Source organism: Ambystoma mexicanum, chromosome 4p (genome assembly GCF_040938575.1).
Source record: "Ambystoma mexicanum isolate Mex_15411 chromosome 4p, UKY_AmexF1_1, whole genome shotgun sequence".
Lineage (NCBI taxonomy): Eukaryota > Metazoa > Chordata > Amphibia > Caudata > Ambystomatidae > Ambystoma > Ambystoma mexicanum.
Genome location: NC_090927.1, coordinates 521,389,124 through 521,415,369, shown reverse-complemented (window position 1 = coordinate 521,415,369; position 26,246 = coordinate 521,389,124). Strand labels below are relative to the sequence as shown.

General features: G+C 44.2%; 1 protein-coding gene across 1 annotated transcript in view; it reads left to right on the top strand.

Annotated features, from left to right (window-relative positions):
• SNTG2 (syntrophin gamma 2) overlaps positions 1-24,881 on the top strand; it is a 1,542,102-nt gene extending 1,517,221 nt beyond the window's left edge. The window contains exon 17 of the mRNA XM_069605189.1: positions 14,566-24,881. Coding sequence (XP_069461290.1) covers positions 14,566-14,697 — 132 coding nt within the window. The 3' untranslated portion in view covers positions 14,698-24,881. The remainder of the gene's footprint in view (positions 1-14,565) is intronic.
• The last annotated feature ends 1,365 nt before the right edge of the window (positions 24,882-26,246 follow it).

The following is a 26,246-nucleotide window of genomic DNA, read 5'->3' as shown; positions in this document are numbered from 1 at the left end:
CCATTACCTGGTTTTCCCAAAGTCCTGGGAAGCCCTGACTCTGTCCCTTCCCCCTGACTGGCTGTTGGATGGAAGTGCTATATATGGTGTTGTTGTGAAGGCCCGGCCAGACTAGCTGGAGCCTTCCCGGTGATGTATGTTGTGGGTACCTCCTGTGGGTGGGACCTGGGTGAATAGAGTGTGTGACGAATATGCATTTTGTGTTGTGGGTGTCTAGTATCTGGTGGTTGACACAATGACTGAGACAACCCTGCCCGAAACCGGTATGAATGCAGCTTGGAGTGTTGAATGGCTCGGTACTTGTCCCAATACACATAACTTGTTGTGAGCGTCTGGAGAGAAGTGAATGGCCTGAATACCTCGTGTGCCTGATTGGCTGCCTGACTGCATGAATGCCCGTAGTCGTGATTGTATGCTTGACCCAGTGGAATGAATGGGAGATAAACAGTATATCTGGGGACCTCTCACTGCTAGGAATCGTGTTCAGAAGCTGAAGTCCAATACGACGAGTAACTGGATTAACTGACGCTTGACCTTGAAGCCCTGCTGGACGAGAAGAATTGCTGTTGCTCTCCTTTACAATCTGAAAGCTGCTGTGCCTCCAAGGACTGACCCAGAGAGGATCTGGTAAGGCGCCCTCTTCCCGTGCTATGAGGGACCATTGTGCACAGCTGATCTTTGCCAACGCTCCCTGGTAGACAGACCTACGACAGGCTGCCGACCCGATACGGGGACTGCTGCGGAACTCCAAGGAGAAGCACCCGGACTGTTGTCCGCACTCTTGACGACCGCCGTCGCCGACCGGAGCCGCTGTGCTCCCGTTTGCCTAAGAACTTTCATTGATCATCGGACGCTCTTGTCTGCATCGTCACCCGCTTGTCTCCCGCTGGAGAAGGCCCGACCGTCGACGCGCCGAGGAGTATCCACCGGTGGGTTTCCCGCCACCTACAGACCGCAGAGACGCCGATGAATCGACGCCCTTGCTGGGCCACAGTTCTTCATCATCTCTTTGCGGTCCAGAACTATTGTCATCTAGGTGCCCCGCACGCCTCTTCCTTGGGGGACGCCAATGCTCTGTCGGCGACGAGCACGGCTAGGAACGAAGCGGCCACTTCCCTGCCATAGTTCACCCTGTTCACCGTCAGACGTTCGACGACCCGTGACTCCTGCCTTAAAGGGAGGGCACTCAAGAAGGGCCGTCGATTCCCCGACACCGAACGCCAAGTTCCCCGACACCCCTCGACGATCCGTGGCTCCCGCCTGAAAGGGAGGCACTCAAGAAGGATCGGTCGGTGCATCGTCGGAGAACTCTACTCCACCAGATACATTGGGGGGGGGGGGTAAAACCTTAACAGGAAGAAGTAAGACTATTGAACATTTGGACTGGGCTTGTGCTATATATCTTTATTTACAGGTTGCCCAGGTGGGGAGATCTCCACACAGAACTGTGTCTAGGTAACGGGGCCAGCATTCTGCCTATTGTTTCAACCATCTTACGTTCCTGCCTATCTCTATTGCTGGTTTACTCGTTATTGATCTGTGTGACATTTTAACTGTACAGTTGATGCACTTTAATGAGATTTGATAACATTAGTGGTACCACTCTAGACGTGTATATATTTATCATTATTGACTTCCAAGTACAAAGTGCGTTATTGTGATCGTGTACATACCTTTGAATATTAATTATATAAAGACTGTGTTTTCAGTAATACAGTGTGTGGACATTCCTTTGTGGGGGTTCGGGGACTACACTGTACTTAAGAACCAGCCCGCATCACCTCCTGAGAAGCTAGGCCTTGATTGCTCGTCCATTGCTACCACAATAGAGAATCTTGGCTGGGGTCCTCTGTGCCTCCCCTCTACCATATAGAGAGCGGAAGTATAGACACCCCCTACCGGTCTTTACAGTCACCTCATGGCATTCTAGGCATTCAGCGGGACAAGACGGCCTCTTGCCAATCAAATGTAGTGACCATCCTCTGCTGCCAGCTTTTAAGGACATGCGAATGGGACCGTACAGCATTTGTCCAGATACTTAGCAGATACATTTGGGCCCATCAAATACTCCCCACTGCAAGAATGGAAGATTCAGCCATGGGGCAAAGTATACTGTCTTTATTATACAAAACAAACAGGGATCACACATGAAAAGACAATTCTACAGCATGCTCAGCTTCTGAGCCTGTGTCACATCGTTTTATACAAGTATGATGTCACAAAATCGGGCCCACCCCAAAAACCTATGGGGTGTCCCCATTCATCAGTTTGGGCTAACTACATATACAAAAACTATAAATGAGTGTATTTATTGGTTCCCCATATGAGTTGGCTCCCCCTGAGATACCCCTACATTTTCCATACTACACTGCTGCAAAGTCGCAGGAAGATCATTGACCTGTGCAACATTTTATACCACCTCACAAATGCAGCTTTTGGATTGGTTAGAGAGGGTCTTCCCAGGCCTGGGACCTTGTCTGGTCACAGAGATGAGTGTACCTTTTCAAGGTGATGGGAACATGGAGGTCTGTGTGTTCCATATTGTTACTACTGTCTGATCACCTAAGCCTGGGAGAGTGGCTGCAGGCTGCAGTTTTGGTGGGCAACACTTGTATCATTCCACTCCATCTCGCTGGGAACAGCTTCTATTCCCACCACGAGTAAATGAGCATTGTTCTGTTCTGCTGGGTCACGTGTGAGAGGACCCCAAAACAAAGCTCTTCTGTCTGTAATTATGTGGATTTTATTCTGAATTCTTGCAGGTGGATCGCTGCCTCAGGAACCAGGAATTTTCCACCCGCCCCTGTCCTTGGCAATGAACACCAGCTCTGCACCTCGTGCTGCAGGGATCACGTCTCCCCTTCAATGTATTTGAGGCCTGCTTTACTAACCTAATTCTTTTGCATCACTCTATAGAATCCCTATGTGTCTTCATGGCTTCTTATGGTTAGTTGCAATGAAGCATATCCAAGCTTGGTCCACACATATTCTGCATCTTGAGGTTTCGCTTTGGTGAAAGAAAGCAAAGGTACTTAGCATTATGCAAGTGTATCCATCCTCTGCCTACATGGTGTTATAAGCATGTTTTTCATATCTACAATTAATAAACTAGTGCATGTTTGTGTATCTTCATGAATGGCTGCATATTTGCTTCATGGCTAATGTGGCTATGTCATGGTGCCCCTAATGATATCATTGATACCTGGCTTTATTGTCAGTGGACTTGGTCCTTTGATGAAACCTCTGTCTCCTCAAACCCATCAACTGTGTACAGTTTAAATGGCTGTCTGAGAGAATATCTCTTGTCATATCTGTGATACATTGGTGCAGTCAGTGACTAAAGAGCGAGTTACACCTTTCATTCATCACTCTGCGGGTCGACAGTCGCATAGGGGTCATAAGGGCCATTCCTGGGACCCTCTTTTCACTCTCCTGCCAGGACTTATTTTATTCACACACTTGTAATTGCCTGGTATAATCTACTGCCAGGGTTTCTTGTATTCACACACTTGTAATTGACTGGTATACTGTCCTGCCAGGGCTTCTTGTATTCACACAGGCTCTTTGCCCTCTCCCAGATGTTCACATTTACTTTGCTTGATAGTTTATGTTCTTGATCATGTCTGGGTTTCCCATAAACTTGAACTGAATACATCCACATACTTGTAGGGTGTTCACTCTCATTTAATTTCCCCTTTTAAACATAAACTTGCTTGCTCTTTCGCTCTTGGCTGCTTTCTTTACTATTGCTTGCTTTCGACGTGGCCACTGATATGCCCTGGCATCCCTGCTGTCTCTAGGTGGACTCCTTGGCTCTTGTTGGTGTATCTCCCGCGGTCAGCCCGTAACAGTCTTTTGGTTGCTTCCATTTCGCAAACACTTACTATTGGCTGTCACGTCCCTCGCGGCTTCCACTGAGCTTGTTTGCTTTGTTCCAGGCTCTGGTGAGACAGAGGCTGCTTTCTGACACCTGAGAATACCCAGGAGTCTATCATCGGCTTCTACCTTTCTCGCAGAATGTCCTCTTCAATTAGCATCTTGTATCTTCTTGGCTCTAGATCCACCTGGCTCCTCCACACCGGTCTCAGCCTTTCAGTCTCTTGGTCCGCACGGAGAGGCGCTGCTCTCTCCAGCCAGCTGCAGACTTTGACTTTCTGCTTCTGCTCTTCAAATTTCCCAGTCACAGGTGTGCATGTGTAACAACTCGAGCGCTCCATGGGCTTGTTGCCTTCTCTGTTCTGCATTGCTCGGTTCCTGTTCTTCGTCCCAGTATTTTGGTAATTCTGGGAAAGGAGTTCAATTCTTGACAATGTGCACAATGAAGTTGGAGAAACATTCTTAAAGGTTTTCAGGGCAAGTCAGTCCTGGATGACTGGTAGGTGGAATCGGAGAAGGTGTTTTCATAAGTTTCACAAGGCAGATCAGAGTTGTAAGGTTGGCCTTTGGGTTTCGGCAAAAGGTTATATGGTTCCATAAGGTTCTTAGGTATGCAAAGGTTATCCTCAAGGTAAAATGGGGGATACCATGTCTCATCCGATGAACTCATGCCCTCTCCTCAGAGGCTGTCTCTCCCCATGTGATCCTCCCTCATAGAGCCGCCCCCATGATCAGGATCAGGTAACAGCTGCTGTCCCCTGGCCACACGGGAGGAGGTCACCACCAGGAAAACAGTGATGAATTGTAAATGCTCCATGGAATAAGCATAGAGACGACCTGTTTGCTTGTAAATTCTGAGGTTAATGGACACATCTCTGACATGTACTGAAAACTCATCAACATCCCATATGGTAACATGAAGTGCATGACACCAGCAACTTCAAGGTGGAATGAAGTCATCCTTTCAGGACAGTGTAGCACCACAAGTTGCCTAATTCTTATGTGTGGATGCATCTACTGGAATAATGTTACCTCCATAAAGTATCTACAAATGCGTACAGCACTGTCCACACTGGTGGTATTGCTTTACCTGGGCATTCTGTACACACATGAATGCTATAAACCCATGTCCTGTGTGCCACCTCACATTACATAGCAAAATCAGGGTACACCACTGCAGCAACCTTGTACACTGCCGTCTGTCATGCCCACTGATTTACATTCCTATAGCTGTGCTGTCCCTTTACTCCAGCAATGCACTACAAAGTTGGGATTGTACAGTGCACTCCACTGTCATGCACATATTTCTTTTGCACATGTGGTATGCTCAAATTGTTCCATGCACCTACTTCACTAATAGTGACATTGCCCATCGGAGACCAGCATGACACTGTTAGGGAAGGGCATGTGGATGATGGTGATGGGATGCGACCAGGGAGTGAGTAAGCCTATGTGGCCACAGGCATGCTGAGGAGAGTGAAGCTACATGGAACACTTTGCCACCACCAGACTACACCATTGATACCCTGCCCTTCCTCCAGCAACTGTCACCAGCTGCATGGACACAGTGACCCAAACATTGTTAGCCCTGTTACCACAATGGACACCATCACCACAGACCCATGTGACATCCCACAGCTGATGGCCGAGGGTCCTCTGGTGGTGGTGGTGGAGGAGATCGGAATATGAGTTTATCTAAATGATGTAGTGTTAATAGTTCTTTGAAATGGTGGTGTGTTAATACAAATGTGATAATTGTAAGCCATTCATCATTGTTTGTATAAATGTGCCATGTTGTTTGTTGGAGGATATCAGCACCACTTCTGTGGAGTCACCTCTGGCAAGTCCAGGTAGAGAATATGCTGTCGCTCCTCCAGGGACTCATGGATTGCTCCCAAATGAGACAATGCCCACCTTCAGTATGCATTGAACCTGCCTCTATGGCTGGCAGTCTCTTGGCAGACATAATTGAGAGTCTGTCAATCATGAAGTCAGCCCAGACATGAGTAGATTCCATTGAGTTGTAGTTGCTGGAAACTTTCTCTTCTCTTGGGGAATGCCCAATAGACCCTGGGTTATGCTATGTTATGTTGATTTATACTGCATCATGATGCCATTGGCATGGTCTCCAGGGCTCACGTGGCTCTGTAAGAAAAGTGGGTAGGGTTGGTTAGTGATGGAGCGAGGAATAGGATAGAATGTGTGCTCATCTGTTGATGCGTTCTGAAACAGAAGGAATTGCTTTAAGTGTGTGTGAGCTTTCTGGGTGTGCTTTGTTATGTGCACTGGACTTGTTGTGTCCTTAAGGGTGCCATCCAGTGTCACAGTTGTTTGTTGTTTGCAGGTATTGGGTTTGTAGTATGATTTGAGAGGGGTGTGTGGTTTCTCCGTTTTTGGATGGGCTGTTTCACTAGCCATTTGGGCATGTGCAGTATTTGAGAGGTGTGAGGGTGTGGAGATGAGAGGGGGGTTAGTTGGTTTCAGGTGATCTTTGAGTGTTGAGTAGTGCAGCAGATGTAAACCACTACACTTCTATTGTGGCTACATTCAAAATCAGCGGATTGCAATTGTAGTGTGACTAAATTCAAAAGCAGCAGGTTGCAATTCTAGTGTGGCCAAATTCAGAAGCACCATTACCGACCTTAGAACAATTCTAGTGTGACTAAATTCCAAAGCAGCGGGTTGCAATTCTAGTGTGGCTAAATTCAACAGCAGCATTCACTAACTCAGTACAATTCTAGTGTGGATACATTCAAAAGCAGTGGTTTTCAATCCTAGTGTGGCTAAATTCAAAAGCAGCGGGTTGCAATTGCAGTGTGACTAACTTGAGAAGCAGTGTTAACTAACTCAGTACAATTCTAGTGTGGCTAAATTCAAAAGCAGCGGGTTGCAATTCTAGTACAACTGAATTCAGAAGCAGCGTTAACCAACTCAGTGTAGTGTGCTAAGATTCAAAAACAGCAAGTTACAATTCTAGTGTTACTAAATTCAAAAGCAACAGGTTGTTATTCTAGTGTGGCTACATTCAAAAACAGCAGGTCACAACCCTATTGGGGCTAAATTCAAAGGCAGTGTTAACCAACTCAGTTCAAGTCTACTCTGGCTCAATTCAAAAGCAGTGTGTTGCAATCCTAGTATGGCTAAATATAAAAGCAATGGGTTACGATTCTGGTGTGGCTAAATTCAAAAGCGGTGTTAACCAACTCAGTTCAATTCTAGTGTGGCTAAATTCAAAAGCAGCGTTAACCAGCTCAGTTCAATTCTACTGTGGCTAAATTCAAAGGCATGAGTTGCACTCCTAGTGTGGCTGAATTCAGAAGAAGTGTTAACTAACTCAGTACAATTCTAGTGTGGCTAAATTCAAAAGCAGCAGAATATAATTCTAATGTGGCTAAATTCAAAAGCAGCGGGTTGCAATTCTAGCATGGCTAAATTCAAAAGCAGATTTAACCAACACAGTTTGATTCTAGTGTGGCTTAATTCAAAAGCAGCTTTAACCAACACAGTTTGATTCTAGTGTGCCTAAATTCAAAAGCAGCGTTGACCAACTCAGTTCAATTATAGTGTGGCTAAATTCATAAGCAGTGGGTTGGAATCCTAGTGCGGCTGAATTCATAAGCAGGGTTAACTAACTCAGTACAATTCTAGTGCGACAACATTTTAAAACATCAGATTACAATTCTACTGTGGCTAATTCAAAAGCAGCTTTAACAATTTTATGCAGTGGCAAAACTCAAATGTGGTGTAACCCACGCAGCAGCATAATTCAAAATGGGATGCACTGTTTTTGAGACACCCTGGTGGGCGAAATACTAAAAGTGGTGAGATTTAATGTAACAAGCCCCCTGTCTGAACATCTTGGGAAGCACTATGCAAGTGTGGCCCAATACAGTAGTGTTAAGATTCAATGAAGAGGTGCCTTAGTTGGAAGTAGTTGTAGATAGCGAGGCATCTGACAGGGCTAGGGTGCCAGGCAAACAGGCACACAGGGATGGTAGGCACCCTAGGGAAGGCCCCCTTAGCCTGTGCCCTTTGTAGGCTGGCCTGAGAGCAGTGCAGAACAAATGGAGAATGGAAGGGCAAAGGAAAAAAAAAGCAAAACAAAAAACACAGACTAGACCTCACAGATGGGGAACTTTAGGAGCATACTAACTCAAAAAATGGATTGGAAATCAAAGTAAAAACTGAGATAAATCCATCCAAAATGCACCAAACAGGCCAGTACATATATTTTTTAAATCAAAGTAAAAACACAGATAAATCCCTCCAAATGGCACCACCAAAGAGGCCCTCAAACTCCTTACCAAGTGGTTGTTTTGCAGAAGGGCTACAGATTACAATCAGGAAAGGCAGGGAAGAGCAGTAAGAGAAGGGTGCAGAGACAACAGGACAGGGACACCTGACTACCTTAGCAAACTGCTAAGGAGATGTTAGGGGAAAGAAAAAACGCAGGAACAAACAAAGGACTAGACCAGAAAGACAGGGCACTCTAGGAGCATACCAGCTTAAAAAACAGGTTGAATTCAAAGTAAAAACACAGATAAATCCCTCCAAAATGCACCAAACAGGCCATGAAACTCATTACCAAGTGGTTGTTGTGCAGGGTGGCTACAGATTCCAATCAGGAAAGGCAGGGGAGAGCAGTAATAGAAGGCTGCAGAGACAAAAGGACAGGGGCACCTGATGGCCTTAGTGAATTCTTAAGGGAATGGGAAGGGAAAGAAAAAACCCAGAAACAAACAAAGGACTAGACCACAAAAACGGGCACACTAGGAGCATACCAGCGTAGAAAAATGGAATGAATGCAAAATAAAAACACAGATAAATCCCTCCAAAAGGCACCAAACAGGCTCTATAATTCTTTACCAAGTGGCAGTTGTGCAGGGTGGCTACATATTACAATCAGGAAAGGCAAGGTAGACTAGTAAGAGAAGGCTGCATAGACAAAGGGCAGATTTGCTTGAGAATGTATGTGTAGTAGGCCAGGAAGTATGCTTCGCAACCCCAATGGCATAGCTTTGCTGTGGCTGCTGCTCCTGCAGCATTTACCAATGTTTCTGCTCAGGCAAGGAATCATTTGTGGCTTGCCTGGGAGCAGATGTCTGTGCTGGTATCAGGGGCCTACCCTGGGTTCAGGGAGGATAGCCCTTTGTCCTGTGAATAAGCCTCTGCTGCAGCAGCAGCTGCAGCATATACCTATGCTGGGGACTATGAGGAGGCCTGGCTGGCCCAAGAGCAACCCTCTTCTTTGGCATGTGATGCTGCAGAGGCCTACACTCAGGCCTGTGGCAACACCTGAATGGCCAGAGAGCAGGGACCTGCTTCTTCTAAGGAGGCTTACACTGGTGCCTGGGAGGTTTCTTAATGGGCTGAGAACCGTTTCCAGGCAAAGCCAAGATGTTAGCAATTCTGCCAGTTACTCAGCAGCTGCTGCACACAATTTGGCCAGCAACTGCGGTGCCCTTTGGCCAGTTCCAGCAGCAGCACCTTACACTCATGCATGAGAATGTGGGTATCTCATCAATCCTTGCCTCTGTCGCCCATCAGCACAGTAGTTCAAATGAGACTCACCACAAGTTGCCACTCATGCTGTTGGTGCCTTCTCCACCCACCAACACAAGTAAGAGACACATTCATGCTGTGGTATGTGAACCATCCTGCTATGCACCTTTGCTTGGTTGTTTCTCCATTCCATGTAGGAATTGTATTTCTGTTTTTTTATGCAACTGCCTGCTTCACCTGGACTTGTTGGACCCCACCCTCGATTCCTCACCTCTAGATTTTACCTTGCACGTGGTTATTTTTATAGAATGTGAAAGAACAAATCTTGGACATTGGCTCGAACATGATTGTTCCCCCAAACATTTTTCATGATGCCACATGGTGCATCAGCAAATCAACCTTGCTTCCCAGTTCAATAAATCTGCTGCTTTCAAAAAATTGTGCTGCATGTTCTTTGGTCCAGTTCTAGAGGGGTGGGGGAGTTCGGAGATGGTATCTACCAATATTTTCAGTGATGCTCTGACCTCTATCAGAATACTTGTTGATGAGCTCTTGATGAAGTTCAGCCCATCAATATTGTACTGCTGCTAGCCATGTTCTGGTGGCTGTCTATTTTACCAGTCACCATTATCAGTGCCAGTCTGCATCTTCAATGCCATAATCTCATGAGGTAGGATGCTACTGAAGTGCCCCATTGCCATGCAGCATATATATATATATATATATATATATATATATATATATATATATATATATATATATATATATATATATATATATATATATATATATATATATATATATTGTGAAGTGCCATGCAGGTGCTTCAGTGCCTGCATCAGTTCCTTAAAGTAATTCGGGTAATGGAGTTCATTTTGAGTTCCAGTTTCAACAGTGTGTGCTGCTTACAATCCCGGCCAAGGAAATGCAAATACCAGCCGGAATGGGAAGAACAGGTATTTTATTAGTTTTGTCAATTAAGTAGCACTTGCACCACCTATAAGCTGAAACTATTGCCTATCTGGTCGCCTGCAAAAGTGGCGGACAGGATTTCACAGCAAATGAACACCACCCTAAATGGTATAGTATTGAAGTGTGCTCAATATCTTGCCTGGTTATGGGAATATAACTCTATCTTTATTGTAACCACCGGCCTGTCTGCCGCCATTTATGCGGTAGACAGAAATCTACTCTAGGTAAAGCTGCGTAATTGGGGCTTGCTAGAAGGATTATTCTGCTTAATCATCAGCCTCCACGAACAGACTGTAGTACAGGTCAAGTTAAGTGAAAATACCAAAATATAGGGGCGTCAGAGAGGGAGGTGTTCTTGCCCCCTGTCTTTTTCTTTTATACATGTCAGATATCGGGGGCTACCTCATACCTGCAGCTTTAGCCTCGCCTAAACTTGGCACCCTGAAAGTTACATGGTTAAGTTACGCCAATGATTTGTTAAAATGTGATTGCACTGAGATCGGCCTCAAACGACATTTAACTGCTTTTAACACTTTTGCAACTGAACATTTCCTAAAAATTTATTCTGACAAAACGAAAGTTATGCACTGCACTTTAAAAAAGCAATTGACCTCTTTTAAATGGTCTGTCCAAAATGAATCCTTGGAACAAGTTGATAGTTTCATCTACCTCGGCTTCCTATCCTTTCTAAACCGCACAAATCACAAATCAGAGAATGGTTGTGGTCACATGCCTCCGCACTAGCAAATCAGACGATGCGGTTGGATGCCCGATTTGGTAAATGTTCTTTTAATTCCTGGTTAAAAATGTTTTGAGGGAAAGGTCCTTCCAAAGATTTTATATGGTATTGAGATCCATTTCTTTTGGGTGGTGGACATTTTAGCCACGCTAGGGGACAAAATGGCATTGTGTACATAACCGCCAGGCTTCAGTTCCTTTGGTGGCAATCCAATATGAACTTGGCATTAACTCCCTGACAAGTAGAGCCAACTGGAACTCTTAACTTTGGACAGGAATATTACCAGTCCTGTCCTTGATCCTCTTTATTGTGATTTGGATAATCTGATCAGGGATGGAAAACTGCAAATCCTGAGTGAATTGGCTATGAACGTGCATAGGGTAATTGAAATGTCAAATGATGAGCTGATCCCAAATCCGTAAAAGGAAAGTTAAACTTTTACCACCGGGATTGGATCAACATATTGGAACACATGCATGCTTATAAATCATTAAATCACCTTGCTATGGATCACAAAAATCATGGAAGTTAGCCCCGTAGTCGTCATTTTGCCCTAGTCATCGAGTTAGGAGGTCCTTCCTAAAATGTCACTGGAACCTCTATTACACTAGACAAATAATTATTAGATACGGTGTTTGCTTAGCAGAATCTCCTACTTGCAGATGCTCTGGTCTGTCTGACTCAGAGGAGGATTTAAAACATGTGTTAAACGTTGTGTCCTGCATTAACGGGGAAGCCTACACTTTATTTTAGAAAATTTATGAAAATGCAGTACCCAGGTGGCAGAGAGAACATCTGAAATGATTGCTTGCAGGGAAGGCCCACATCATTGGTGTTGGCCGTGGTAGGTTGTATAAACTGTCTCCAGCTAAACGACGGCGTTACTGTTAGCACTTTATAACTTCTTTGCATTGGGGTGTGATAGAGTCTCAACTGATGAAATATGTTGCCTTAGGGATTTTAAATTTCTAACAGGGATTTTGTGTAAGTGCATAATATGGTGTAACTGTTTAAGAGTTTTATAGATTCCAGGGTACTGTAAGCAAACCTTTCTTGTGACAATTGTCTTCTCTGCTATGTTTTAACTACAATGTATTACTTTTACTATGTGTGTTCTTCTTTCTTTTGTTAAAGGCAATTTTGACAAAGAACAATAAAATAAAAAAATTAAGAAACTATTGCATTGGAATACAGCTAGGGAGAAATTACATATTTAGGTGGGGCACAAAGCTTACTGATGTTGTTTGGTTATTTACCCATCCATTGACAGCCCATGGCCATGCTAATCCTTGTGGCCATTCCTTTCGAATTCCTGCCACTTTCTACTCAAAACACATCCTCCCGGGATGTCTTCGAGCTACCTGTATGATGCCTTACCAGAAAATGTTGTGCGTGAAGTGCATGCCAGTGTTATTTCGAAGCAGTCTTCTCAGAGTTAAAGACTAAGGGCCGATTCATGGAATTAATTGTGTGGAAAAAGGGCACTTGCACGCCAAACTGTCCGCATATTCACCTTTGTCGAATCATGGAATAAAATGTGGAGTACTTCTCCTGTACTTGCATGGAGTTGGCGCAGGCTCGGCATGTCTCTGCGAGCTGTCGAGGGCCTTGCTCGAGACTCCACGCAGAGCGTGGACGTGGCTTGCGCAGAGGGTTCGTAAGGGGCGGAACACCAAAAATAGGGAAGAACTTGCTCAAAAATGGGTGTTCCGAGGGACGGCCTGCAGGCAGTCCCTCGCACGCTCACAATAGCGTGGCACAAGACCTATTCAGGTATTTAATGGCACATCCTCTCGGCCAGGAAACAGCCACGCAAGTCCCTCATACTATCTGCCACTCGAAGGCAGGTGTAAGTAGACTTGCGCGTAGGAATCGCAGATCAGAGGTGGGGTTGCATGTCGGATATAGGAATGCGTGTACTCAACCAGGGTTCTGATCTAACTTAGGGGTGCACGTACATAGTTTTTAGAGGGGTGCGGGAATGGTTTACTGGGGGTTTGCATGCAGATTTCCAGAGTGATTACTGAGTTACGATTTTTTATACGCATGTTGTCGGGGTGCAGATACAGTTATGGGGGACCCTGTGGAGGGTCCCCGAGATGCAGGCCTGCTTGCGGGGGATGCCACACACTGAAGGGTGCATGTATTTGCGCCCGGGGGAGCGCCCAAATGTAGCTTCTCTGGCTGTTTATGTTTTGCGTGTGGGTGTGTTGGGGGCGTTCCAGCCGTGACTTGCGAACACGGTTACTTTATTCTGTAAATTACATGAATACGCAGAGCATGCATTTTTCATTCTATGCGTAGGCTCGCTCAGTGTCCTTCTCGGCGTGCACATTTCCATGAATCAGGCTTGCTAAAATGTCTTAATCAGGTCTGCCTCTGCCTTCAGCCACTCCATTTATAGAAACACTATGTGTGTCCTTAACTGAAGTCCTGTTAAAAACAAGCATTAGGCTTTTGCCAGGGACTGCTATCACATGCCCAGGTGCACGCATACTTTTGCAGCTGCTGCCATTGGTTGCCAGTTAATACCATTAGGGCAGTACCTGACAAATCCCCTTCCCATGCCTACACAAAAGCCAAAGCATTTGGCAATGCCAATGCTTGTTTTAAAATTGTAAGCCAGGCAAATTAATAGCTTGGTGTTCACATATAACGGAAGGTATGCAGTATTCGAAACACGCTTTAATTCTTATTTTTAAAGTGCAGACATTATTTAAATAAACACTGCAGTGGCACAAACAATTGGTAATGTGTAATCTCTGTGGTGGAGGTTTTATTAATTGTTTTGATCCGACTGCAAACTCAATCAACCCAGGCAACTTCTCTGTTGAAAACATTACAGTTTGCCCATATTATATGATATGTTGCCATGTCTTATCCACTTTTATTGTATGTTATTCAGCACTTCAAAAGTGTACATTGAGAACAGAAGACCTGTCTTGGTTCTGGACATGCAAACCTTAACATAGCGACTTGCATAATGACAATAGATGTATAGTCATTTTACTGGGGAAGAGGGAGCCAGGGTTCTTAACTTCAATGAACCTACAATGCCATTTGGTAGTGTGTATGTAATATAGCTGTTTGCCCTCAACAATGAGGTCTTAAGTCTTGTCCAACAGCCCAATACCGATGTAACCCCCTTTTCTAGATTACGTCACAGACCAGCCTGTATTCACTCCCACTATTGTCCTAGTATACCCACTGCAAATGTGTAACTATGTATTATTTTCTATCATGTATTTCTGCACCATGTAACTACCCTATGAACCATTGTCAAGAACAGCGCCTGGATGCCTCAAGGTTTGGCGCGCCACACAAATTGCAAAAATAATTAAATAGATAAATAAATGAGGGAGACTCTGACTGCACAAGCAGGATGCAACATGTATATGCAAACCAGCCTTCGTATTGAATATCGGTGCACTCCTGCTGTAGAATTAACTGATGGTCGTATTTTTTTTATCTTTCAGGAACTTGAATTTCATGACCTCACAGCAGTCCTTCATTGTATCCACTCCTTTATGGCAGCAAAGGTGGCATCTGTGGATCCGTCATTTGTGGAAAGCCACCGCATCGCAGGAAAATACACCAGCAGCAGTTGAACATCTGCTTTGTGAAGCAATTCCTAAACAAACATGTTCCTTAAAAACTGTGGTCCTTTCATGCAGAATATTTCTAATGTAAGAAGTGTACAGGATTTGTGAAAGAGTACAAATGTTAAAAAAAAAAAAACTTTATTTCCAAACGATCTTCCAAGATGTGTGAGGTATTGCCCGCTTGCGCCGGATCCTTGCTTGCATATCATCGGTGGCTTGTGGGCCCAGCTTCGGGTCTGGTCACATCTCACCACTCAACATTCAGCCTTCTTTTCCAACAAAAATGTAGATGGTTAAGTGTAAGTGCCCATGAAAAAAGACAGTACTATTCATTGTCGTACACGCATAAATTAACTACTAAAGTTCAAGTTCGCAAACCATAAACTGGTGTAATTATGGTATTGTACGATCGGACCGACAAAAAAGGTCCGACCGTACAATACGACCGAAAAATGCTACCACCAAAGGTTCGAATACCAAAAGTTCAAACCTTTGGTGGTAGCATTACAGCACACCCGCAAAATAAAAAGAAAAAAAGACAGAACGGGGGATGCGGGGTTGTCCCCCGCAACACCCCGCACACTATACTTTACAGTATAGTGAGCGGGGATTGCGGGGAAACCCCTGCAGCACCCGTACTATGTAAGTGTGTTTGCATGAGAAAGGTGCAAACTTTTGGTAGTTCGCACCTTTCTCATGCGAAATTTCCGGCCGCAGCAAAATCAGCCGCACTTAGAACCATAATTATACGTGTGTGGCATTGCGGCTTGTGTTCACAATTGGTGCAATGGTGCAATTTCAACCAAGATCACAGGTGTAATGGAAGTGATATCACATGCTTTGTGACACTGACTGGCGGCAACTCAGGAAGGGCCTTACCCGATCTTTCAGCCGGAATGCGTTGAGGTTAGTGGCATTTGTGGCATTAAAAAGGGTTATATGAAATAACATCACAAGAAACACCCTTGAAATGAATACTAGTTTTAACATCCCACTAATATAGCACAGACGTACCATGCCAGAATTTGGCAGCACAATATGTCTGCCACGATTATTGGGATAATATGCTTATAAATAGTGCACTAACTACCATGATAAACATAGTACTTGCCAACTTGACAATGGCATAAAATGCCAATTTGGGATCTTCGAGTATGCAGATTATGACATTGGTGATATTTTAATGGTTCCCATAGCACGGTAATACACAATTGCATAGGCAACACCACACAGGCCTTAGTAGGCCTGAGTCACATGCCACTTATGGCCACCCCTGTGCTTTGCTAATAGTGTATGCAGGCAGAAATCACCAGTCTGTGGAGGAAGGAAGAATATAGCAGTCATCGTATATTTATTTTTTATAACAACTATATTGAAAACTCAAGACTTCCGAATGGTGATGACACTGCGTGAAAATAGGGACAAACACCCAGTCACTAATAGTAATGAAAATGTTGACTCTCAGCGGTTGGCAAACAGCCTAATTACACAGGTGAGGGAAACACAACCTGGATATAAACTATACCATTTCTTCTGGATATATCTTTGAAAGAACTGCCTTTTGTAAGTACACTTCCAATTCAGCGTGGCAGCTGGTGTTAAATGGGTTCTAGGCACAGCTGTACATTTAAAGAGGTCAATAACAGGTGTGTACTTTTGAATGTACTTCCCCAGCCTCTTCTGAACTCTGATTTTATGTGTTTGGTTAGCTTGTTTGATATATGTTAGGGATTTTGTCAGAGGGCTATTTTATAATTTAATGGTATTTTGGTACAGTGATAAGATCGTGGTAAAATGGTGGTACAGCGTGGATATGGTGATGCCCTATATGATCTGACAAAACTCCCCTCTAGTAAATGTAGCTTTCTTAGGGTCAACTCTAAGCACAGGATAGCGGGCTTTGTATATGTGGGAATTCGACAGTGCTAATTGTCACTCGAGTCACTTATCTACGAGACTGGAGTACTGTCGTGGTCAGATTTGATTAGTAGACACTTTTCTTTATGAATAAGCCGTCTCTTGATCCAGACGTGCTGGAGGCTTTGGTGTCCCCTCTTCTCTCTAACTTTCTTGAGTCTTCTCATTTCTTCTAAATGTTTCAGTCTGGTTTCCGCCCCGGGAGGGGTACTGAATCTGTCCTGAACTCGGTGCTTGATGACCTGGTATGCCTGGTGGATGAGGGTGGTGTCGGAGCAGTCCTACTCTTGGATTGGTCGGCTGGTTTCGACACCGTCGATCATTCCATCTTGCTTTCTCGCCTTTCCAACGCTGGTTTTTCTGGCCGGGTCCTGGACTGGTTCACATCTTTTCTGTCTGAGCGCTCTCAGTCTATTTCTCTTCCTCCTTTTCACTCTAAGTTGGCTACGCTTCTTTGTGGTGTCCTTCAGGGTTCGGCACTCTCTCCTATTCTTTTCAACATTTATATTAGATCCCTTCTGCTTCTCATTCATTCACACGGTTTCCGCTATTATTCTTATGCGGACGACACTCAGATTCTTGTCCGCCTGGACCGGTTTATAGTCATAATACCGAACTTATAAATCTCGAAAAAAAAAATCTCGAAAAAAAAAATCTCGAAAAAAAAAATATCGAATTTTTTTTTATGACGTTTTTTTTTCAAAATGGGGGGATCCCTCCAACCCCCCTTTTTTTCTATTTTTTCTTATTTTAACCCTTTTTTTTACTTACCTGACCCAAAAAATACATATATAAAAAAAAAAAATAGATATTTTTTTTTCGGCCTTTTTTTTCGAGATTTTTGTTATTCAAGATTTTTTTCTGCCTTTTGACCGACCACCGCCTGGACCTCACTCAAGCTGAGACTGCTGCTCGTCTCAGGAATTGTCTGGAGGATTTGGGGCACTGGATGATGACTAATTGGTTAAAACTGAATGGCAGTAAGACCGAGGTTCTGGTTGTGGGTACCTCTTCTCCCTTTCTGTATTGGACCTCGCAATTTTGGCCATCGAGCCTTGGTCCTCTCCCCCTTCCAGTTCAATCAGTCCGTAACCTTGGTGTTAAAAATCTCTGAATTTTTGTCTCTTGATAATCAGGTGGCTAGTGTCTGTAGTGCCGGGCATTTTAAACTCCGCATTTTGCGGAAAGTACTTCCTTTTATTCCTGTTGAATGCCAGGCACTGGTAGTGGCAGCCTTGGTCCTCAACACGCTTGATTATTGTAACTCTCTTTATCTGGCCCAGCCTCGCTATCTGATCCAAAGGCTTCAACTGCTGCAAAATGCCGCAGCTCGTTCTATACTTCGCCCTCCCTTTGGATCCCACATCTCTCCTCTGCTTAAGAAACTCCATTGGCTTCCGGTGGCCAACCGGATCTTGTTTAAATCACTATGTTTGGTGCATCGCGCCTTTTATGGCGTGAGCGCTGAGGATCTTCAAACTATGTTTGTCCACTACACTCCATCCCGTTTGCTGCGTTCTCATTCTGCGTGTCTTCTTACTATCCCCCACTTCCGTCTGTCAAGTATGGGAGGTCGCGCCTTCTCCGTGGCTGCTGCTAAATCCTGGAATAAGTTGCCTATTGCTCTTCGGGCAACTGAAGACCACCTTACATTCTGTCGATTGCTGGAAACTACTCTCTTTTAAGCCACCCTTTCTTTCTTATGGTATTGTCTGGCCTTTCTGGTCCTCTATTACCCTCAGCAACTAGCGCCAAGATACCTTTGGGTGTACGTGCGCTTTACTAAGTTTTTATAACATAACATAACAATAATCCAGCAGTCACACATGCATCATACATTTTTTAAGTTTCTTGCTAGAACCCAAACTGTCATTCATTGTCATTTAATACACTTAGACACAGAAAACACAACCCCACTGATTCAGTTTTAAAAATACTTTTTTTTATATGCACTATTGTTTGAAAACTGGTTATGCGGTATACACATTAATACAACATTGCCCTTCTACATTAGATTACGTGACCAGCCTGTGTTCAGAACAAAACATTAGCATTTTATATCTCACCCAGACCTTGGATTCCGGGGCAATTGGCAGAACATACAGTGTAAGAGAAGAAACAAAAAACAACAGCACAACAGTATGCCAACTTTCTTTTCCCCGTTTACACTTCAGCAAATGCCAGAAGAACAAAACTGTTCATAAAGTTACCACTTAATCCTGAATGAATGACTGAAAAGATAAACAGTTATTTGTACACTCTCCTCAAGTTTACCAATACTCACTTCCAGCATGTGAGACTTCTGCACTGTTATCATGGGGAGCCCCTTTCTGAAGTGAATTATAAGTACACAGGAGTGTTGTGATTTCCGCAGCTTCGCCACCCACGAAGGACAGTTCAAGGCCCCAGCTTCATGGAAAGTCTTGCACTGCACGACTCTGCTTTCTCTGCCTGCTGCTCTCCCGTTGTTCTCTGAATCACCTCGCATTTCACCCTGACACATTAGAATGATAGTGACACTAGGTACACAGTCATTCTGAAGATACACTTCCACTGCATCATCTGATTTAGCCACTGTGTGGCGTTCTTTTATACTGTTGTTTTGTGACCTCACCTTCTTAGACCTCACTGGCTTTTTGGCTAGGGACCATAAAACCCCATTTACCCCATCATTGAGGGGCAACAACCTCTTCAGGCAATCTGTTCCCATCAGAAACGGTATTTCATTGAAAAATGTGATCAACACTTACTGTCTCATCCTGTGTTTCCCTATCTCTAGGTCAACCTCAGTGACACCTTCAATAGGTATATCCTCACTTTGATATGATTTTGTGGGGATCTCCTTTCATTGATACTTTTCACTAGCTCTTTGGACATGATTGTATCCTGTGCACACGTGTCAATCATCGCAAATAAATTGCATTTCTCTTCCACAGTGATAGGAGCATAATACCTGTCCTCATCTTTTTCCAACTCACACAAAAAGTGTGAATTCTTGCTGATTTCAGGGCTCACCTTTCTCAGTCCCTGTTCACTCTTTGCCAAACACATGGGCAAATTAAATCATATTTTTCGCTCCTTTTTGGCCATTTCATTTTGGGAATCTTTGACTATCTTTTCATGTTCAGAACCCATTTGGAGTGCAGCCACTGTCCGGCCCTCTGATCTGGGACTATCAGTGTTTACACAGCAGTTTTTTGACTGAAAATGTTCACAAAGGTCACGTGGTAGCCCGTCATTTTCTGGCTCAGAACACCTATTTCCATTTTGCATGGTATCTGTATTTTCGGTCTCCTGAAATATGTGTGGCTGAAAATACTCTTCAGGTGACTGGTCTGCATCCTTCTTTTGAGGAACACAATTTTCCTGTCTGGACTTCATTGGTATCCTGACTATCAAGGGAGGATATTTTAACAACTAATCCTTCCTCTTTATCAGATATTTTATAGTCACATTAAATGTCCTTTTAAAATCTGTCTCTCTGTTCTTTAGGTTTTTGTTCATTTTCTCCTTTTTGCTTTTCATCTGCGCACACCTCGATCGTTTGATTCAACTCTAAGTGGTGTGACAGACTGTGTAATTAGTACCCAAGGGGGAGGTTTTCTGATCAAATGTGATGCAAATTGTGCAATTTATAGAAAATATATTCAGAAACAATGGTCACAACTACTAGCCGTATAGTGAAACAACTCATCAAACTGGCCCATATTGGCCAATAGCGTGGTCCACTTTGACCCAGAAAAACTGGCCCACACTAGTATTTAGCATTTTTGGTTCTGTCATTGCCCTATTGCCCTGTAGGCCAGTGCGGGTCCTGTCACTGCCAATTTGTGTTGGGATGTAGGGCACCAGTCCTTGACCTTTGACAACGTTTTAGTCACTTTCTAAAACAGAGTATGCTGCTTCCTCCTTGTGCTTAGTGGATGTGCACTGGACTCCCTAATCAGCAGCAAGTTCAACGCTGTCATTTTATATCTTTCACTTAGACCTGGCCGTGTTATTGCACTCGCTGCTTCCTTCTGCAGCATTGCATTATGTTTTCACATCTTTTGTCCGATCCTGGTTGTCCTTTTGCCTTCATAAGGAAGGGATTTCCCACCCCTTCCTTGATTCATGGACCTTCTAGGACTTCAAGAAGAAATGATATGGACCTCTGCTTGGAGAACAGTCCTTTCAAAAGACCTTCTCCAGTGAGGTGAAGATAGAGTGTTCCATGGCAGAGGCGCACTCTGCTCCCTAGCCATGCATAGGACACATTGGCTGTATACTGAGGTATTTGTTATGGGTTAATAGTTTGCCATGCAGGGATCCTTTAAGGTATCACCCACGTGGCAGGAAAAGGAGGAGCGAGTTGGATGGGAAGTTAGTTATAGAAATAGAGTTGATAAAGACAGAAATGACTCTGTGAGATCCTTTCTGAAACTAGGGTAACAACTGGCGACAAAGGAGAAACAGCTTGCGCTGTGTATGGTGTGTCTGCTGTATTCCATAGCGTCCTCTGATTCCACCATAATATGTGGCATCGTGAGACTTTGCAGTCCGCAAACGGCATCCGTGATTCTGCCACACTCAGTGGCATCCTGAGAACTTGCGGCAAGTGTGCCCCTGCAGCGTCCAGCCTCCCCCATCCACCACAATCTGTGGTGTTCTGGGCCATGTCCTGTGTCCATGCCTGTGTCCACACCCAGAGACCGCTGCCTCATGCTGAGTGTTCCTTTCCCCCAACTACAGCAGAGCAGCACTATTATTCAGCCGCGGTCCATGGCACACTGCACCTTGCAGGACGCTGAGAGGTTGAGACAGCACCTTCTGCCCGCACCACTAAATTCCCCTTGGGAGAAAACTGACTCCGGGGCTCAGCTGACTGCTCAGCTGACTGCAAGGGCAGACCAGGTAATACCAACGCTGGGCACACCAGGTGCGGGATGCACGCACAATATCCTGACACACACTGTGGCAACACAAGCCCAAGCTGATGTCATACTCAGAGGCTACAAGAGCCAATACAGAAGCACTCTGTATTTTAAAGATGTTGTGAAGGAGCCAGCCTAGTGCACTCTGTAAATGCACAATGTGCACTTTCCAGGGGACTTTCCAGAAAGAAATTGTAGAAAAGAAAGAAACATAGATTTAGATTCCTGATTGCACTGCTTGACTGAAGTCCAGGCCGAGAACATGGGCAGACATGCAGGATCAGGCTGTGGATCAACATGCCATACAGTACTTAAACACAAGGGCCACTTTCCTGAGGAAGCCCTCTCCATTCTCACTGCAGCCCCAGAATAACAAGAAGCCTGGTGGGTTGAATGGATGAAGGACGTTGATGTCTTCATATCGGCTATCGGGGAGGATAAATTGCCCGTTGATGGAGACACTGAATAAGAAACCAGACAAAGACGTTACTGTAGCAGCCATCAAGTCAACAAGCGAGACTACCCGGAAACCTGGAAGCTTCAGACCATGACAAGAGGACCTGTGAGGGAGCGATACCAGCAGCCCAAACCATCAGGCAGGCCCCAGAGGCTTTTGGTGTGTGGTGGCATTTCAAAAATCAGGATGTGCCAGGCTATACACCAGAGATGCTCCAAGTGTGGGAGAGGGCCACTTTACACTGTATTCAAGGAAGGGGGCCATTTTCCATTAGGGGTAACCCCATGCAAACAACCTTGAGAGACCCGGCCAGACCGCTGATGCAGATACTTCCGAGATCCCCCACCGATGCATCCACAAAAGCCACAAAGAATTTTGAGAATAATGGAGCATGGCCCTAAATACTATGAGACACAATGCAAAGACCAGCTGACACAGCACATGGGCTAACTGGAGCTGTGTGACTACCTGCCCGGTCTGCATCATGACTATGAGGAGACGAGGCAAGATCTATACCCGGAGTACACAGACAAATGTGTCAGCCTGATGCAGAACAGGAGGCCATGGAGGCCCCAAAAGTAATGGTTGAGATTGACAGCCCCTCACAGGCACCACCATTAACATCATGGGGGAGCAGGAGTTTTTGCAAACAGGTAACCAAATCATTATGTCGCGTCAACTGAACTGATGGACCACAGCCGGCCCATAAGATTGGGGATCTTCAAACAGCCCTTTAAGATGAGCAGCAGCACCCTTGAGATAGATGGGGATACAAATTCGTATTCTTGCACCAAATAATAATGACAACTCAATAGTTTGGCAAAGGGAGTCTGTTTAATGACAAGTACAAAAACGGGGAGTTCAATGAATATCAGCAACTGCTCGATCTTCCTTCTCGCTTAAACTCCAATTAACCAAAAAAACTCATCATCATTGACGTGTAATCTTAAAAACCTAACATGCAATGTGATTGGTTATAGAAAGGTAACTTTAACATAGGTACTATATCTGTAAATGGTAACAGGGAGAGGGGACTGGATAATGAATGTCAGGTGGGGCAGCTAAGCCCTTCCTTCAAAATGGCCACTGTAAACATCACTAAAAGTACGACGTCTCATTGATTCTACTAACTATAGGACCCTAGATTACACAGTCAACTATGATTGGGTTGGCATCAACCCCACTCATACTTTTCCACTTGTACCTAGCAGCATACAGAATAGCCAGCCAGGTGCAGGGAGTTAGTCTGCACCCCAGCTTCCCTCCAATTATGTTACAATTAATCATCACCTCAGTGGTGATGTGTCATTTACTTCTTTGTAGTTTGGCCTCGAGTCTGCTTCTTGGTCTGTGAAAGTTAAGGAATATGGGTATGGCAGGGGGCCATGCGTAGGTGTGAAAGTCTCATCCCTTCCTGTCTGCCTTGCCACATGATTCAGACACCGTGAAATCGGCCTCTTCTTCTTGCAATTTCGTGTATTTGATTTAATTCTGCCAGTCTTCTTCCATCTGTAGCTTATCTTGACCCTTCTGAACAGGATACTCCATTCTTTTTCTTCTTTAATTGTATCCACTGTTGACCTATCCCAGCCGATACGATCTTGGCTTCTTGGCATGGTTACCTTCAGCTGGATTTCTCTCTGTCTTAATTCTCGATTTGTTTGCTGCAGAACTCTTCTCTTGAGACCTTTAGTAACCTTTGTTCAATTCTGCTCATGTGCATAGTGGATTTACAGTCATCTATAAAGTGCTTTTGAGGTAGATATATGTATAGTTGGCACTTGCCGCAATCTCTTTTACTACTAAGCATAAGCAAGCTTCACGATTTCTTTGCTTCTTGCTGTTTTTTGCATCTGTACACCTTTAAACTGACTTAATATCTTCATCTTGCATATGGCATAGGTTTCTGCATCTTGACATCAATTTCTTCATCTTATGCTCAGGTTGTCAATTATCCATGTTTTCTCGTCTCTTGTCAGTATTCTCAGGTCATTATATCTTCTATAAGTGCGTCCGTCCGATTTCTCATGACGTCACCATTCATCTTCCTTTAGTATCTTCTTGGCTTCTTCGGGTATTACATTCTGACAACCGTCATTATGTATTGTCATTAAATATGGTTTTCTAAATGGGTACCTTACTGTCCAGGTTTTCTTAGGTGTCAGTACTTCAATAGGTGCTGTTATTCTTATAGGCACTGGGCAGAGTGCAACTGCTGCTCTCTGCTGGTTTATCGGTTTCATCATACGTAACATATTTTGGCGTGAACGTACATGTTGCAAACAAAGAAAATGTTACGGTGTGGGCTGAAATGCACATGCCGCTGGTCCTGTCTATGTAATGTACACTTCTTTAAAAAATCACCCTGAAAATGTCATCCATGAAAAAGGGAATGCTGACCCCTGAACTCTTCTTTACGGAGGGAAGCAGATTCACCTGACTCTCCCTGATGAGATAGACTTTGGAACTTATTTGAGGATCTTATCTGAAGCTGCCATGCCTGTCCAAATCCATACTATATACATTCATTTGCTTGTTGTATTCTTATAGTATCTGTGATATCTGAGTTCTGGCCTCTGCCAATTTGCTTGACCACCAAAAACTCTCTTTCAAATACATTTTTCTTTTCATTGGTTTGTGTTTAAGTGACTTGAGATGCCAAAATGATGCTTCTTTTTTTCCCCGGTGCGTTCATGTTATGGTTATCTTGATGCTTAGCAAAAAATTGCATTAGCTAATTAAAAAAATAAAATAAACAAGGAATCTGCAAGATGCAGTGACACATTAAGTTCATAACCACTTCCTTAAGTGAGAGAGAGAGGTACAAAACATTTCTCATTGAACTGCTTCATGTGTTTTGCTGTGTGGTGTGCTAGGTCCACCATATTTGTAATGGAATTGTACATATATGAGTGAATAAAATATCTATTTTTTATTTAAAAATCCAGTGTGCTCTTGGTCTTACTTACTTGAAGTATGTTATGTGTCTGACCCCAGTATAAAGATGAAACTTTAATACAAAAGACACTGCCCCAAGAATGTTTTTCAGGCGTCATGTGCAGATGGTGCCCGGATATGCCATAGCTTGTGACATTCCACATGGTTGCTGTTAACTGGCATGAAAAGGAAGTGTCCCTAATAATCTGAAATTAAATAAGGTGATATTTTATGGCAGAATGCAAGGTGCATGATACATGGCTACGTTCTGTTCCATTTGTATAATTTGAAAAGCAAAAAGCAATTGCTCACATTCTCCAGATAATTAGAGTTGAATCATTTTTAAGCCAAATGCAATGAAATAACAAAAAGAAGCTACACAATGCAAAAATGAGGAAATGCAATCAAAACTTACTTTTTACCTAAAATAATGCCAGCATTTTTATACTGACAGAATATCTTTTGGAAGGGGTAGGTAAATGACAGCTTCCATGATCCCCACTCCATCCCATGCATTTTCATATTTCTATTTATTTATTTATTTGGTATTTATAATGCACCAATACAATTTGTGTTTTGAGGTGCAAAAAGACAAGGGGGGGAGGAGGACAAAACAAACGGTTTTACTAGGCCTTGTGACATTCGGATCGTGCAAATGCAGTAGCAAGAAGTGCAGGGGAGAGTGGGGTGCCGGTTAGGGCAGAAGGGCCTGTGAGAAAAGAGAGTGCCAGGGGAGGCCAGGTGGACAGAGCCAGGGGAAAGCAGAGAGTGTAGGGGAAGAAATGTACACAAGCTAAGCGTAAGGTAAGGGGCTGGATGGACTCAAAGATTCATGCCCAGCCAGGCTAGTGTGGGGGGAGGGGCCTGGAAGGACAAGTGCAGGTTGGGGGGTCAGGGGAGACAAGTTCAGGGGTAGGATAGACTAGGGGAGCTTGTTACCCTGTATGAATAAGAAGTAACCAGGCAGCCAGTTAAAATGAGGCAGAGGGTGACATTAGCAGGGGAGGGGGAGGGGGAAAGAGGATGAGAAAAGGAGGGGCTTGAGAAGCTACCAGAACTTAAGGAGAACCGGCTCAAGGCTGAAAGGGGACAGGAGGCCATTCCAGAGGGTCGTACCTGCGGAGTAAGAAGATCTATCCCCACTTGCTACTTGGAAAAGTGTCTTATCTTCATAGAGTTAGAGCTAGAAGACTGAAGGGCTCTAGCAGGAAGGTATTTAGGAAGAGAGAGTTAGATGTAGTAGGGTCCAAGGCCCCATAAAGCCTTGTGGATAATTGATTGGGTCTTGAACTGGATCCTCAGAGAACTCTGGAGCCAGTGGAGTGATTTTA